Genomic DNA, 13,385 nt, shown 5'->3' with positions numbered 1-13,385 from the left:
ATTGGATATCCAGCCAGCCTAGACTTGTCACCTGAACTTCCGAGATGTAAATGTAAACATCTAATCAGGCATTTTTTTTTTTACTGAATATATACTACTTTCCCTACATTTTCTATGTCAGTGGCTGACCATCAATATCTACTAGTTTTTCTAAAGCAGATATATGGCAATTACTCTAGACTCCTTAAATCTTTATTGAATTCATGGCCTCCTTTTTGCTATCCTTAATTTTGCCTTAGTTCAGCTCTACATTGCCTGAAGTATTGTAAGAAAACTTCTTTTTTCCTTTTTATTTCTCTTTTACTTAAAAATATAGTATAATTTCCTTGGTAATATCTCAAAAATCACAAATCTGATCACATCACTCAGCTGCTTAAATTCTTACTGCTTTTAGAACAAAACCCAAGTTGTTCAGCACAGTTTACAAGATACTTCACGACTTGCTTCTGATTGCTCAGTCTCATTTCTTCCCATTCTTCCTATGTAGTCCCTGTCCTTCTGCACTGACACTACCTGCTGTCCCCACATAAATCGAGTTTTCTCCTACCTCCAAGCCTTCGCACCCGCACACCCTTGCTTGTAAGTTCCTTTCCTTCTCTTGTCCACTCGAGGAACCCTTCCTTAGTATTCTCATTGAAGAGATACTCCTCCATTCTCCAGTTAAAGGATTCATTAACTGAGCCTGCTCTCTGTTCGTCTGCTTACCATCCTCCCTCAGAGGTAGATCCTCTTTCCTAACTCTAGTCAAGCAATCTTCACCTCTCTACCCACTGGGTCTTCTTCTGGCTCTTGAGTTGCTTTTATCACCTGGTCCAACCCTTTCCCCACTACACGTCCCCACTCCTCCCAGACAAATGTCACATGCTGGTACATTCATTCTTCAAGCATCAGCTTTTCAGAGACATCATACAACCCCTGTACCCATCACCACCCTCCCCTTCAGACTAGACCCATTCCGTGGTTATGGCCTGCTACGGACTGAATTATGTTCCCGAAATAGATATGTTGCAGTCCCAATCCCAAATACTCAATGTAGTTCTACCACTACATTGAATTCCTTGAACTCAATAACCATCTTCATCATCTTTGAATGCTGAATATCTAGCACAATGCTTAGTATATAAGTATTCATTAGATGTTTCAACCGAAATTCACTGAATAAATTAATCTTACTCTAAGAGCAATTTCTCTATTCCCTCCCTAGTTGCTGATCTGCTACAGAAATAAAGCAGTTGAAATTTATTCAACACTGTATCCTAAAGAGTATCAAGCATTTTCATGTAGGTTATCCCATTTATTCCCAACCACAAAGCAATGAAATGGGTACTATTATTTTCCTGATTTTATAGCAGAGAAATGTGATAATCTGCTCACATTTGCAGTTAATCTGTTGAGAAGGCAGAACTGAGTCCATGGCTCTTATCCACAATGCTATATGTGCAGTGTGGGAGGGCTGTACGTACACAGTTAATGTTCTAGGTGAACTGTAAGAACTGTGCTGTAGTTTTTATTTTAATTAAAATTCCAAGATGCCAACAGACTAAAAATTTTAGCTTAAATAGGGGCCTGTGAAAGTCATTTAATAATACAAATAATGAGATATAATTTTCAGCATGAATCATGTAATCAGTAGATTATTGTGATAAAATCTTTCATAGCTCTAACTGGTCAGAGCAAACCATATCCACTAGGCTCTATGAAAACACTTTACTGGCTAAAGTAAAGAACTCAAATACTTTGCCTTTAGCCCCCTCTCTTGTATCAATGTTTCATATTATAAATGAAAAGCATAAAACTTTTCTAATTTTATAAATTTTCCCAAGGGACAAACTTGAAGCTTAGAATAGAATATCTACCTGAGCACAGGAATTCCCACGACAGAGTAAATGTCATTTAGATGTATAAAGATCTGAAAGAACAAATATGTAAGTTAGAATCGAACAGGAAGTGCATTACCAGATAATTGATAATTTGAAAACTTCTATTTTATAAACCTATATCTTATATTTTTATAAGAAATTCCAAAGCCTTATTTGTCATATATGAAAAAATATTCCATAATACTTTTCTGGAACAGAGGTGAAATAAATTTTAAGGACATTTCACAAAAAAACTTTGAGGGTAATTTGGTATACAAGTTATACAGCAAATCATGTTATGAAGAACTGAAGATCAACTTTATTCCCAAAGAGTCTGTGAATGATCATTTCTGGATCAGAGTTTCCAGCATTTGGGGTTAGAGGAGACTTTCTAAATCCACACAAAGTCTCACCTCAAATGAGTTGAGAGCACACAGACCCATCACAGGCTACATACTTTCTCTGTAAGTCACATACACTGTAGCAAGGGTGACTATCTCTATGGGACCTTCTTCTTCTCTATTACCCTTCTTCTTTAAGGCCATAAAGAACATGTATGTCTCAATTTATATTTAGTAGCCCAAATAAATTTAAAAAGTTAGAATCTTTTAAAATTTTTACTTTTGGAGTCTGATGAAGTTTATGGAATATTCTAATTCTGCTGTGTGACCTCAAGAGCATTTGAAACCCAATTATTCTCATTCCAAGGTAATTTTTAATATCTACAGTTTAAGGAGGATTATCTCAATACTGATAAATTTTCATCAAGAAAAATATGACCTGGAATAAATTCCCTTTAGTCAATTTAATTCCTTGATCACCACAGCTAAAGTTTCCAATTTTTTATATTATTCAACTTTAGCAAAATTATTTATTGGGATTAATTTTCTCTTCTATTTAAAATTTATACTAAAGATATGATATACTGATATTTTTATATATGAAATGTTATTACGAGTAGCTTTCAAAAAAAAAAAAGAGTAGCTTTCTCCTGGGCCCTGGTTGGTTGGCTCAGCGGTAGAGTGTTGGCCTGGCATGTGGAAGTCCTAGGGACACAGGAGAAGCAACTATCTGCTTCTTACCCCCTTCCCTCCCACAGTCATAGCTCGAATGAGCAAGTTGGTCCCAGGCACAAAGGATGGCTCCATAGCCTCTCCTCAGGTGCTAAAATAGCTCAGTTGCTAAGCAATGGAGCAGCAGCTCCAGATGGGCAGATCATCACCCCAGGCGGGGCTTGCCAGGTGGATCTCAGTCAGGCACATGCTGGAGTCTGTCTATCTCCCTGCTTCTCCCGTGATTTAAAAAAAAGAATAGCTTCTCCCACTATAAATATTTTCTATTATATTTCCAGTACATAATTTGTTAGGAGTTGCTTCTATCAATTTTGGTAACAAATTTTAGTGTGTGTGATCTTAGGGTTGTCAATTTTGTTTTGTGTTGACTATTTCTACCAATAATAGCTAACATTAAGTACATTACATGGTTAGTAGGAATTCAATTAGCTATATTTACTTATGAGCTAAATGATGAAAAACTGTAATTCTGAGAAAGGAAGATAATCAAAGGGGATGAAGAGAAGGAAACCAGAAAGCAGAAGGGAGAGAGAAAACATTCTTTGGGGATCAAAGTATTTTGCATGACAGGAATAAAAAATATATACCAGGCATTACTTTTTAAAAGTGAAAAATATCATATAAAAAAGTTTAAAAATAACACAAAATATTCTGATTTGGCAATTACTTCATTTAAAACTACATTACAATAAATTTACAAATTAGTGAATTATGAAAATGACTAAACTACCTATCAAATTTATGAGAGGGTTTACCAAAAACAGTGAAGTCGCCTGACCTGTGGTGGCGCAGTGGATAAAGCGTCGACCTGGAAATGCTGAGGTCGCCGGTTCAAAACCCTGGGCTTGCCTGGTCAGGAAGTTGATGCTTCCAGCTCCTCCCCCCTGTCTCTCTCTCTCTTTCTCTCTCTCTCTCTCTCTGTCTCTCTCCTCTCTAAAAATGAATAAATAAAATAAAATAAAAATTAAAAAAAAAGATTTGTTTAAAAAAAAAAACAGTGAAGACTATTTTTTATAGCTAGTATTTATTTTCTCATGTTTTATTTTGCTCTAATTAAAAGTAGTGTAACCTCATTAAATTAAGTTTAAAAAGTAGAGAAAAAGAAAAGAAAAACATAATCCCACAACTTTAACAAAGCTATTATTAACATATTACTGAATTTTGTGCAGGCCTTTTTTTTTCTATTCTTTTTTTCTTTTCTTTTATTTTTAGTATGTGTTGCTGAAGCAAGCACTCTTTTTCTTTTAAACATTAGCTATAATTTCTTATTATAGGAACTTGTTATGTACGACAGTGATTGTAGGGTGCATCTCTGCAACCTCATAATAAGTGCTTTTTAGTTCAACTGTGACAAAACAGTTCCATTCCAGAATGTTTTAGTTGGATAACACATTTTCACAGTGAAAACTACCAGCAAAATTAACTGCACTGTCCTACTGCTAAAGAGAAAACAGACTGCTGGATCCCTGTAGACATGCTTTTTGAAACTCTAAAGCAAAATTGAGAAGCACAATAGATTAATTGACTTTGTCTTTAAAGAATTAGGTTATTAGCATGTAAAATAAAATGAATATTTATTACCTCTAAATTCGGATTCCTCAAATCTGCTTTCCATCCAAATTGTTTCATAAGAGCAATTCCAATTATTCTTCCTACCTCCTGGAAAAGCAGCAAGTTATAGAAAAATAAGAATGTTATAAATGAAAAATTTAAGTTTAAATATAAGTGGAAACTAACAGAGCCAGTAGGAAAATCAAGTCAGACTATCTGATAATTTAAATTAAAATGTTAAAATATTACACTACAGCATTTTCTAGTCATGGCAATAAAGCTGCATTTTACCTCTTTCAATATCCCCCCCAACCCAACACAGCCCCCCCTGCCCCCAACACATTCTATGGCATTAACATCTCCTCATGTGTAAATCTCTATTCCTGTAATTTTAGATTCATGAAATAACCAAACTATGCCGTGATAAATAGAGCCATTCTGGGTTTAGGAAATGGATGCAAGCTGAAAGCTGAACTATTTTACTTACTGCAAGCCTGTATGTTTAGAAATGACCAGATCAGTGACATTAGATTCAAACTTTAGGGTCTGCCTGGTTTTAAAGTTGGCCAAAGAACCCAGACCTCTGCCCTTTATCTCACTGAACCTTGTAAGGGTCAAACAATCAGTTTTTTGAAGGAAACTGCTTGCAGTGTTCACCATCCCCTAGATAATTGAGACCTCGAATGTATTTATGTTTGGGTTCTAGAGACAATCACACATACATGGCCTGCTATAGGTAATCACTCAATAAACAGAACTGAACTGAAAAGAAGCCCAAAAAGCTCAGGACGATGATATCAGGATTTCCAAATGCAAAAGATACCTGTGAGTTTAAGAAAACTTTGGGGTAGAAAGTAAACAGTATACTGTTCCTATTAAGCATTGAGGTAAGGTTGAAATGAAAAATACATTCTTAAACAGATTTAATTATACAATATTAGGCCTAGTTATCTGCCTGACCCTAGTTATCCATTCTGTGAAAGGTCTTGATCTCACTTTAACTTTAAAGAGTAGTTTTACAACCTTTACAAAATGGGAGCCCACTTTGGAGCTGAGTGTACCTGTGCAGAAAAGGTCTTTGCAATAGCTCCGCTGCAGCGACAAGAAACTCGGAAAGTCAAGTTGTCCTGGTTAGGAGTGTCAACGCCTTTTGCTCCAACATTCTGAAGTTCAGCTTCTTGAAATTTGTGTCTTTTAGTGAGACCATCTCTTTGCTCCAGTGTTTCCTCTTCTATTTGCCTTTCTAGCTGGCATTCCTTATTCGTTTGTGTCGCTTGCATTTGTTCTGCTTTCAATTTCTTAGCAATAATGGTGTCATTTTCTCCCATTTTCCTTTTTAGCAGGTTAGCATCTCTTAGAGAAAGCTTTTCCTTTTTTGCATCAAGTTCAAGAAGATTTTTCCAAATTGCAATGGCATTCAACCAACTTTCAGGATCATCATTTATAAGTCTTTGCATTTCCTTAAATATTTTTCCTAAATAAATAAAATCTCAGTTTATCCCATATTGAAGCTTTAAAGACAGTCTAGTATATGCATCAGCCCAAAATTCTACTACATTTATTTTTATAAAATAAGGCTTTTTAAAAAAAATTCAGGAGAGGAGGGGAGGCAGAGAGACTCCCACAGGTGCCCCAACCAGGATCCACCCAGTAAACCCACTAGGAGGCGATACTCTGCCTTATTGGGGCATTGCTCTGTTGCTCAGCAACTGAGCTCTTCCTAGCACCTGAGGTGCAGGCCATGGAGCCATCTTCAGTGCCTGGGGTGAGCTTGCTCCAATTAAGCCATGGCTGCAGGTGGGGAAGAGAAAGAGAGAGAGAGAGAGAGAGAGAAGAGAGAGGGGGTGGAGAAAGAGATGGGTGCTTCTCCTGCATGCCCTGACCGGGAATCAAACTTGGAACATCCACATGCTGGGCCAAACCTCTACCACTTAACCAATTGGCCAAGGTCTATAAAATAAGGTTTCTTTAACTACTACATGAAGAATGTCTTTACTTTCATTTGGCACTTACATAATTTAATATAAGAATATTGTGCAGAACAAGGTTCATTCTTATATTCTATACTAAACATCGAAAATGTTAAAATATTATACTAGAATTATCATATATTATACTTTACCAAGATTATTTGTCCTATGACAATATATGTATCTCTTCAATATAAGTATAGACTTAGAGTGTGCATCAATCTTTGAAATAATGCTGATCTTGCCTATAAAATTAACTTTAAAAAAATATAGAATTAAAAAACACAGAGCTCAGAAATAGCAATTGTATTTTGAGACTATTTTAGACTATCCAGTATTAGCACACATCATAAAAGAAGTTTCCATAAAGCAACACTTCAGGTACACAACCCATTCATAACTTCGGTACCACCAGCATACTTGATATAATGTAATCTTTTCTTGATGAACAAGGATCATCAAGAGGACCCAAGAATAATTACTGTATTTCTCTAATAATGAGAATGTGTGGAATACTGAAATAAAATGATATTGACACAACAGTATAATATCTTAGTATTTGCTTTAAAATAATTTTTCTGCCATCTTGATTCTTCCCATTTCTATCTTTCTTGATATAAGTTATTATAGACTATATGCTTACATGATGATCTCTTATGCATAATCAGCAATCAAAATGAGCAACAGTGTCTAGCTCTTATTTTTCCTTTTATTAACATCCTTACATTGTTTTAGCAGCATATTTATAAAAACAGATAATCTCTTAAACTCCCTTTAACTCTTAAGCTTTACAAATGGCTAAAAGTTTATTAAAACATTTAAGATCCCCCAAATTTTACTACACAGTATTTTTCCAATTATATCACTCATTAGTTAAAATTGACAAGGTAACAGTTTTGACCAATTTATTAAGACAATGCATAGGGCATTACATGTCCTTAATCTAAATAAATGAAATTGACCATACATATCTCTAGAGAAGGTTTCTGAGTAGAATTCTCAAAGATTAAATACGACTTAGGACACTAAAATCTCAGTGAGACAGACAGCAAATGCAAAGAGAAGAGACACAATTAGGTGATAATAGCATGAGGTGATAATATTCAGGAAATACAGAAAATACGTAACTAAATCCCACAGGTAGGAATGAATCTTTAATATGACAAATGGCTACTTATTAATTACCAAGCAGAAAACTATGGAGTACAATACATCCTGTGGGTAAAAGTAATAGGTAGACACCATACCTTTACTTATGGAAGAAACACTAAATGGAAACTGCTTTTTAATCAGTAAAAATAATCTTTCTGCGGATTTTAATTTTTTTAGCATATTCAAGTCAGAATAAGTGGTGAAAAAAACTTTTCCTGAAACATATTCAACCTAGAGATAGAAAAAAAACAGGTATTAATGTAGTCTAGTGTAGAGTAAGAACCATCTCCCCTCCAATGAACTAAATATAGCATTTAGATTAACAATAACAACCATTTCTGAAGTATCTAGTATTTGTCAGACACTGTACTAGCCATTCTTAATACATTTTTCCTCATCCTTATAACAACTCTCTAAGGTAGATTTTATCACCCCCATTTTACACATTAGGAAACTAAGGGTTAGATAGTTTAAAAAATTTTTATAAGTCACATAGTCAGTAACTTATAACATTACGTTATGCTACCATTTGTAAAGTATGGGTATATATATGCAGGTACACACACTACTAGAAAAACAGAACACAAAATACTCAATAATTATATTGCCAAATCTCACACACTATTTGAAAGTGGGCAAAGAAAAGCTATAATGAATAGGACAAATAAGGTGCTAGCACAAAGTTAACATAACAATGGGTATTTATTAAATACCTACCTTGTGGTCTACTAGAAGCAAATATTCTAAAGATGAATAACAATGTAATACAAATTAAAATTTGTAAGTGTAAGTAACACTGTATGCGAGAGCCATCATTAGTAAAAAGTCTTGAGAAAGAATCTTGTAAGATTTGGGAAGAGGGATTCTAATGAAAGAACAAAGGGCAGGATGCAGAGGTGGGAGGGACACCCTGGCCGAAGTAAATAAGTTAGCATGGCAACATGTGCTGTGTTACGCTGATTGAGTATCGGGCAGATGGATGGTGTAGCTCTGGCCAGCTTGATAAATGGTCATGAAATGGAGTACCACAGATGGTAATGGTCAACCATTATAGACTTTTGATGAAAACCGACAGGCCCAAATTAGTTGGTAGAAAAAAATTACTTCGGAAGAGGCATAAAGGACTGAGTGTAGACTGTAACGCTGGAGGGAAAAGTAGATTACTGAGGTGGAAATGAGATACTTGGCTCTGGGAACTGAAAAATGGAGAGAAGCAAGAAATATGCATCCTACAGAAACAGGCTTTGGAGACAGAGTAGATATGTGGTAAACGGCAGGGAAGAGAGGGACATGAAAAAAGCCCCACTCAGGGACAGTCTAATGAGGTATGGTGAATGGTGCTCAATACCAATGGAATCCTAAAGCTTTCTGGGTCAACCCAACTCCCTTAAATTAAGAATGGATGTGGACTGTCCTAAAATTCTTCTATTAGCAGTTGCCATGGGCTGTCTAACATGGTTCTAACCCATCTCTAGAACTGAAACACCAGAGAATTTGGGGTATCCCAGCTCGCATTTAATGGGAACTTCAACTACAAGTATTTTTCTTTTTGATTTAACATGATCTAATGAAGGTTTTGGCATGGTACTTCTGGGGTTACCATTCTAGCTTGATGAAGAAGCCCTAGGTCAGGGGCTTCTCTGCCGAGGAAGCCCTAGGTCAGGGGTCCCCAAACTTTTTACACAGGGGGCCAGTTCACTATCCCTCAGACCGTTGGAGGGCCGACTACAAAAAAAAACTATGAACAAATCCCTATGCACACTGCACATATCTTATTTTAAAGTAAAAGAACAAAATGGGAACAAATACAATATTTAAAATAAAGAACAAGTAAATTTAAATCAACAAACTGACCAGTTTTTCAATGGGAACTATGGGCCTGCTTTTGGCTAATGAGATGGTCAATGTCTGGTTACATATTTGTCACTGCTAGCCATAACAAGTGATATGATGCGCTTCCGGAGCCTTGACGCATGAGTCCCGCATCACCTGGAAGTAGTACTGTAAGTGAGCGATGCCGTGCTTTGCGTCTCACTGACCACCAATGAAAGAGGTGCCCCTTCCGGAAGTGCAGCGGAGGCGGATAAATGGCCTCAGGGGGCCGCATGTGGCCCGTGGGCCGTAGTTTGGGGACCCCTTCCCTAGGTTGACATCAATTAAAACCCAAATACTTCTGGTTGTAAATTTAACAAGCTCTGGGGAGCTAATGAACAGCACTGTAATTATAGCTAATAATACTGTATTCTATAATTGAAAGTTGCTAAGAGAGTAGGTCTTAAATCTTCTCACCAAAAAAAAAAAAATAATAATTGTTATGGTGGAGGTGTCAACTAATGTTATGGTAGTAATCATTTTGCAATATATACATTTATCAAATCAACACACTGTAAACCTTAAACTTACACAATGTTATGTCAGTTAAAGTTCAATAAAGCTGAAAAAACCAAATAAAAGTAAGGCCCAAATACCTTAGATACCAGCAATGCAGCTGACCAAGTAGATGAAGTAGGGATAAGAAGAATGTTTAGGATAAGAAGAATGTTAGGAACTACCGTATTTCTCCATATATAAGACGCTCCCATGTATTAAGATGCACCTTAATTTTGGGGCCCGAAATTTGAAAAAAAAATGTATTACATAAAGTTATTGAACTCGTTTTATTCATCATAAAATTCATACAACTCCTCATTATTGTCAAAATTCCCATCCACTAGCTTGTCCTCATCTGTGTCTGATGATGAATCACTGTCTTCATATATTGCCTTGTCCTCAGTTCCATCCATGGCATTTGAAATGCCACAACGACTGTATAGGACGCACCCAGTTTTCAGACCCCAATTTTTTTTAAAAAAGGTGTATCTTATATATGGGAAAATATGGTAATATTTAAGGGGATAATAAAGTAGCTAAAACAAGAATTTCCAGTTCCTAGAATTTATTTTTTTCTCATTACAAAGGTGACATTTTCCACTAAGGTCCAAACTAAATACCTCCCTCAAAATGCTTAGAAGTTGAAAGCAAAGTTTTTAAAAGTAAATTTAAAAAACTTCAGATTTTGTTCCCTGACATAAAAATGCAGCTGATATTAAAGTCACTACAAAACAAGTAATGGACATAGAATACTTGACAAGATTCTGGGGGAACTGAAATATTTCACTGAATAGTTTTAAGATTCAAATCCTATAAACAAACTGGTACAACATCTAGACCAGTAATTTTAACCTAAGTAGCCAGTGTTCTAGATATTAATTTATAGTTACTTAATTGTACAAAAATCTTATCTTTTCTTACTTATTGACTATCAAAGGAAATATTACATACAATGAGTTTTTTGTTGTTTTTTTAAGTGAGAAAGAGACAGACGGAGATGAGAAGCATCAATTCTTTGTTGTGGCACCTTAGTTGTTCATTGATTGCTTTCTCATGTGTGCCTTGACCTAGGGGTTACAGCCGAGCCAGAGACCCCTTGCTCAAGCCAGAGACCATGGGGTCAGCACTATGATCTCACACTCAAGCCAGGGACCCAACACTCAAGCTGGTGAGTCCGTGTTCAAGCCGGTGACCTTGGGGTTTTGAAACTGCGTCCTTAGCATCCGAGGCCTATGCTCCACTGCGCCACCGCCTTCCTGGTCAGGCTACAGCAGTGGTAGTCAACCTGGTCCCTACCACCCACTAGTGGGCGTTACAGCTTTCATGGTGGGTGGTAGCGGAGCAACCAAAGTAGTATAAATAAAAAGATAGATTTAACTATAGTAAGTTGTTTTATAAAGATTTATTCTGCCAAACTTAGCAAAAATCTGACATAAAGTACTTGGTAATAATTATTATTATATGCTTTAACTTGCTGTAACTCTGCTTTATAAATTTTATAAAGTAAAGTTACTTCCCTGCTTTATAAATCACCATTACTGTGGAACCTGTGGGTGGTTAGAAAATTTTACTACTAACAGAGATACAAAAGTGGGCGGTAGGTATAAAAAGGTTGACTACCCCTGGGCTACAATGAGTTTTTCTAAAAACTCATTTTTGGGGGAGGAAGAGGCAATATTTTCAAAAAGGACTTGACTGAATATCAAGTTAGTTAAGAGGATGTATAAGGTTTAATTTATTCAGGGTGTCAAATCATAAGAATAGTATGTGTTGATGCTTTAACATGCTAAATACAGTCTCAAAATCAACATTATTCTCTTTATTTAAAAATTAAAATAAGGCCTACATTTCTTTTTATTACATACTTAGAAGTAGTTTACCAAGTTGTAAAATACTCACTGTTAAAATGAAATAATCATATATATGAAAGCACTTTTATGGTCTGCCTTTTATGAAGATAAGGTTTTATAGCTTAAAGCAGTAGGGAGAATGAATTTTGGTACTTATGATTTCAAAAACAGCTGAAGCTAGTGTTACCCTTTTTTCTTAGTTTATTGCTTGAAAGTGATGATATTCAATTATAATTCTAAGGGAGAAATATAGCATTTTAGAGTAGTTCATCCTAACATTTGTTACTTGAAATTTTATTTATATTTACAATCTGTTTATTCCATATGGAATTCAATCATAACCAAGTGTCTAAAACCAGCTGGTTTTATGTCTAACACTTCCAAAGATGAAACAACAGCATTTATTAAAGTAAAAACAGCTATTATCAGCTAGCATATCTAAGCAGTTAGCATTTTTGCCTTTTAAAATTCATGGATTCAAGTCCAACTCAAAGAGTAAAAGTCTGAGTGTGGGTAAAGTGTACGTAATACAGAGAGACACCAAAGTTTTCCTAAGTCTACAGATGCCAGTTAGTTTCAGAATGAAACAGTGCTAAGAGAAGAAAGAGTTGAGGTGGTGTGTAAGCTTTTTTGGTTCATTTTAGAAGAGAGAATTAAAATACTTTTTATTTCACTTTTAAAAAGTCATCCAATCTAAAAGGAATGCCTAGAATCTTCAAAGAAGCAACCTTATGCTATCATCCCCTTACCTGAAATAAGTAGACTATGTGTTTAATTCTACCCTGCTACTTTCTACTATCATGACCCCATTTAAAAACTGGCTTCTTCACTTGGGTTAATAGTCTTTGCTATGTGGATTTATAAAGACAGATGAATCACCTGACAGGGACTTTCTGGCTAGCAGGCATTAAAACCACCTCTACTATGTTGAATTTTATATTAAAAATCACTGCTTTTACTATTATTCTTATAATAAGTAAAAGTATTTAATACATTAAATATTGTTACAAAGTAAAGCTTACTTGTTTCCCATATTTTTCTTAAAAATAGTCTGAGTAAAAAATATATCTATATATAAAATATAGATATTATATAGATATATTATATATAAAATACATGATAAATATTTTAAAATACCCAGCAGCCTAAAAAGAAGTTTGCCCTACCACCAGGAGGTGAAAAACACAACCTGAATCTGACCAAGCTCTAGACAATTGACAGGAAATGCAGAACAGAGAATCTAGGCGAACTACACTATGGAGATACAACTGGCAATATCTAGACTGGGGGAAACCCCAGCAGTGCTAACAACTTTCTGTGGTGATGAAAACGTTCCATAATCTGTGCTAACGCAGTCTACCACAGCACATGTGGCTTCTGAGCACTAGAAATGTGACCAGTGCACCTGGGAATGGGAATTTTTAAATTGCATCCAATTTTAATTAATTTTAACTTAAATATCCATTGTGGCTAGTGATGATCTTAGTGGACACACAGCTCTGGACCAGGGGTCAGAAGACTAGGCCTGGTGAGCTAAGAATGCTTCTTATATTTTTATAA

The 13,385-nt window shown here is 35.5% G+C and overlaps 1 protein-coding gene across 3 annotated transcripts in view; it reads right to left on the bottom strand.

Annotated features, from left to right (window-relative positions):
- Positions 1–13,385, bottom strand: part of THUMPD2 (THUMP domain containing 2) — a 31,764-nt gene that overhangs the window by 14,469 nt on the left and 3,910 nt on the right. For 2 of the 3 annotated variants that reach the window (XM_066378428.1, XM_066378430.1), the window contains exons 2-5: positions 7,701–7,836; positions 5,545–5,957; positions 4,514–4,591; positions 1,857–1,909 (exon numbers count right to left, since the gene is read on the bottom strand). In XM_066378428.1, the coding sequence (XP_066234525.1) occupies positions 1,857–1,909; positions 4,514–4,591; positions 5,545–5,957; positions 7,701–7,836 (680 nt within the window). The remainder of the gene's footprint in view (positions 1–1,856; positions 1,910–4,513; positions 4,592–5,544; positions 5,958–7,700; positions 7,837–13,385) is intronic. The other variant, XM_066378429.1, reaches the window with a different exon arrangement.

The sequence above is a fragment of the Saccopteryx leptura genome, chromosome 3 (genome assembly GCF_036850995.1).
Source record: "Saccopteryx leptura isolate mSacLep1 chromosome 3, mSacLep1_pri_phased_curated, whole genome shotgun sequence".
Taxonomy (NCBI): Eukaryota; Metazoa; Chordata; class Mammalia; order Chiroptera; family Emballonuridae; genus Saccopteryx; species Saccopteryx leptura.
The sequence above is the reverse complement of the archived record's forward strand: the minus strand, read 5'-3'. Positions and strand labels throughout refer to the sequence as shown.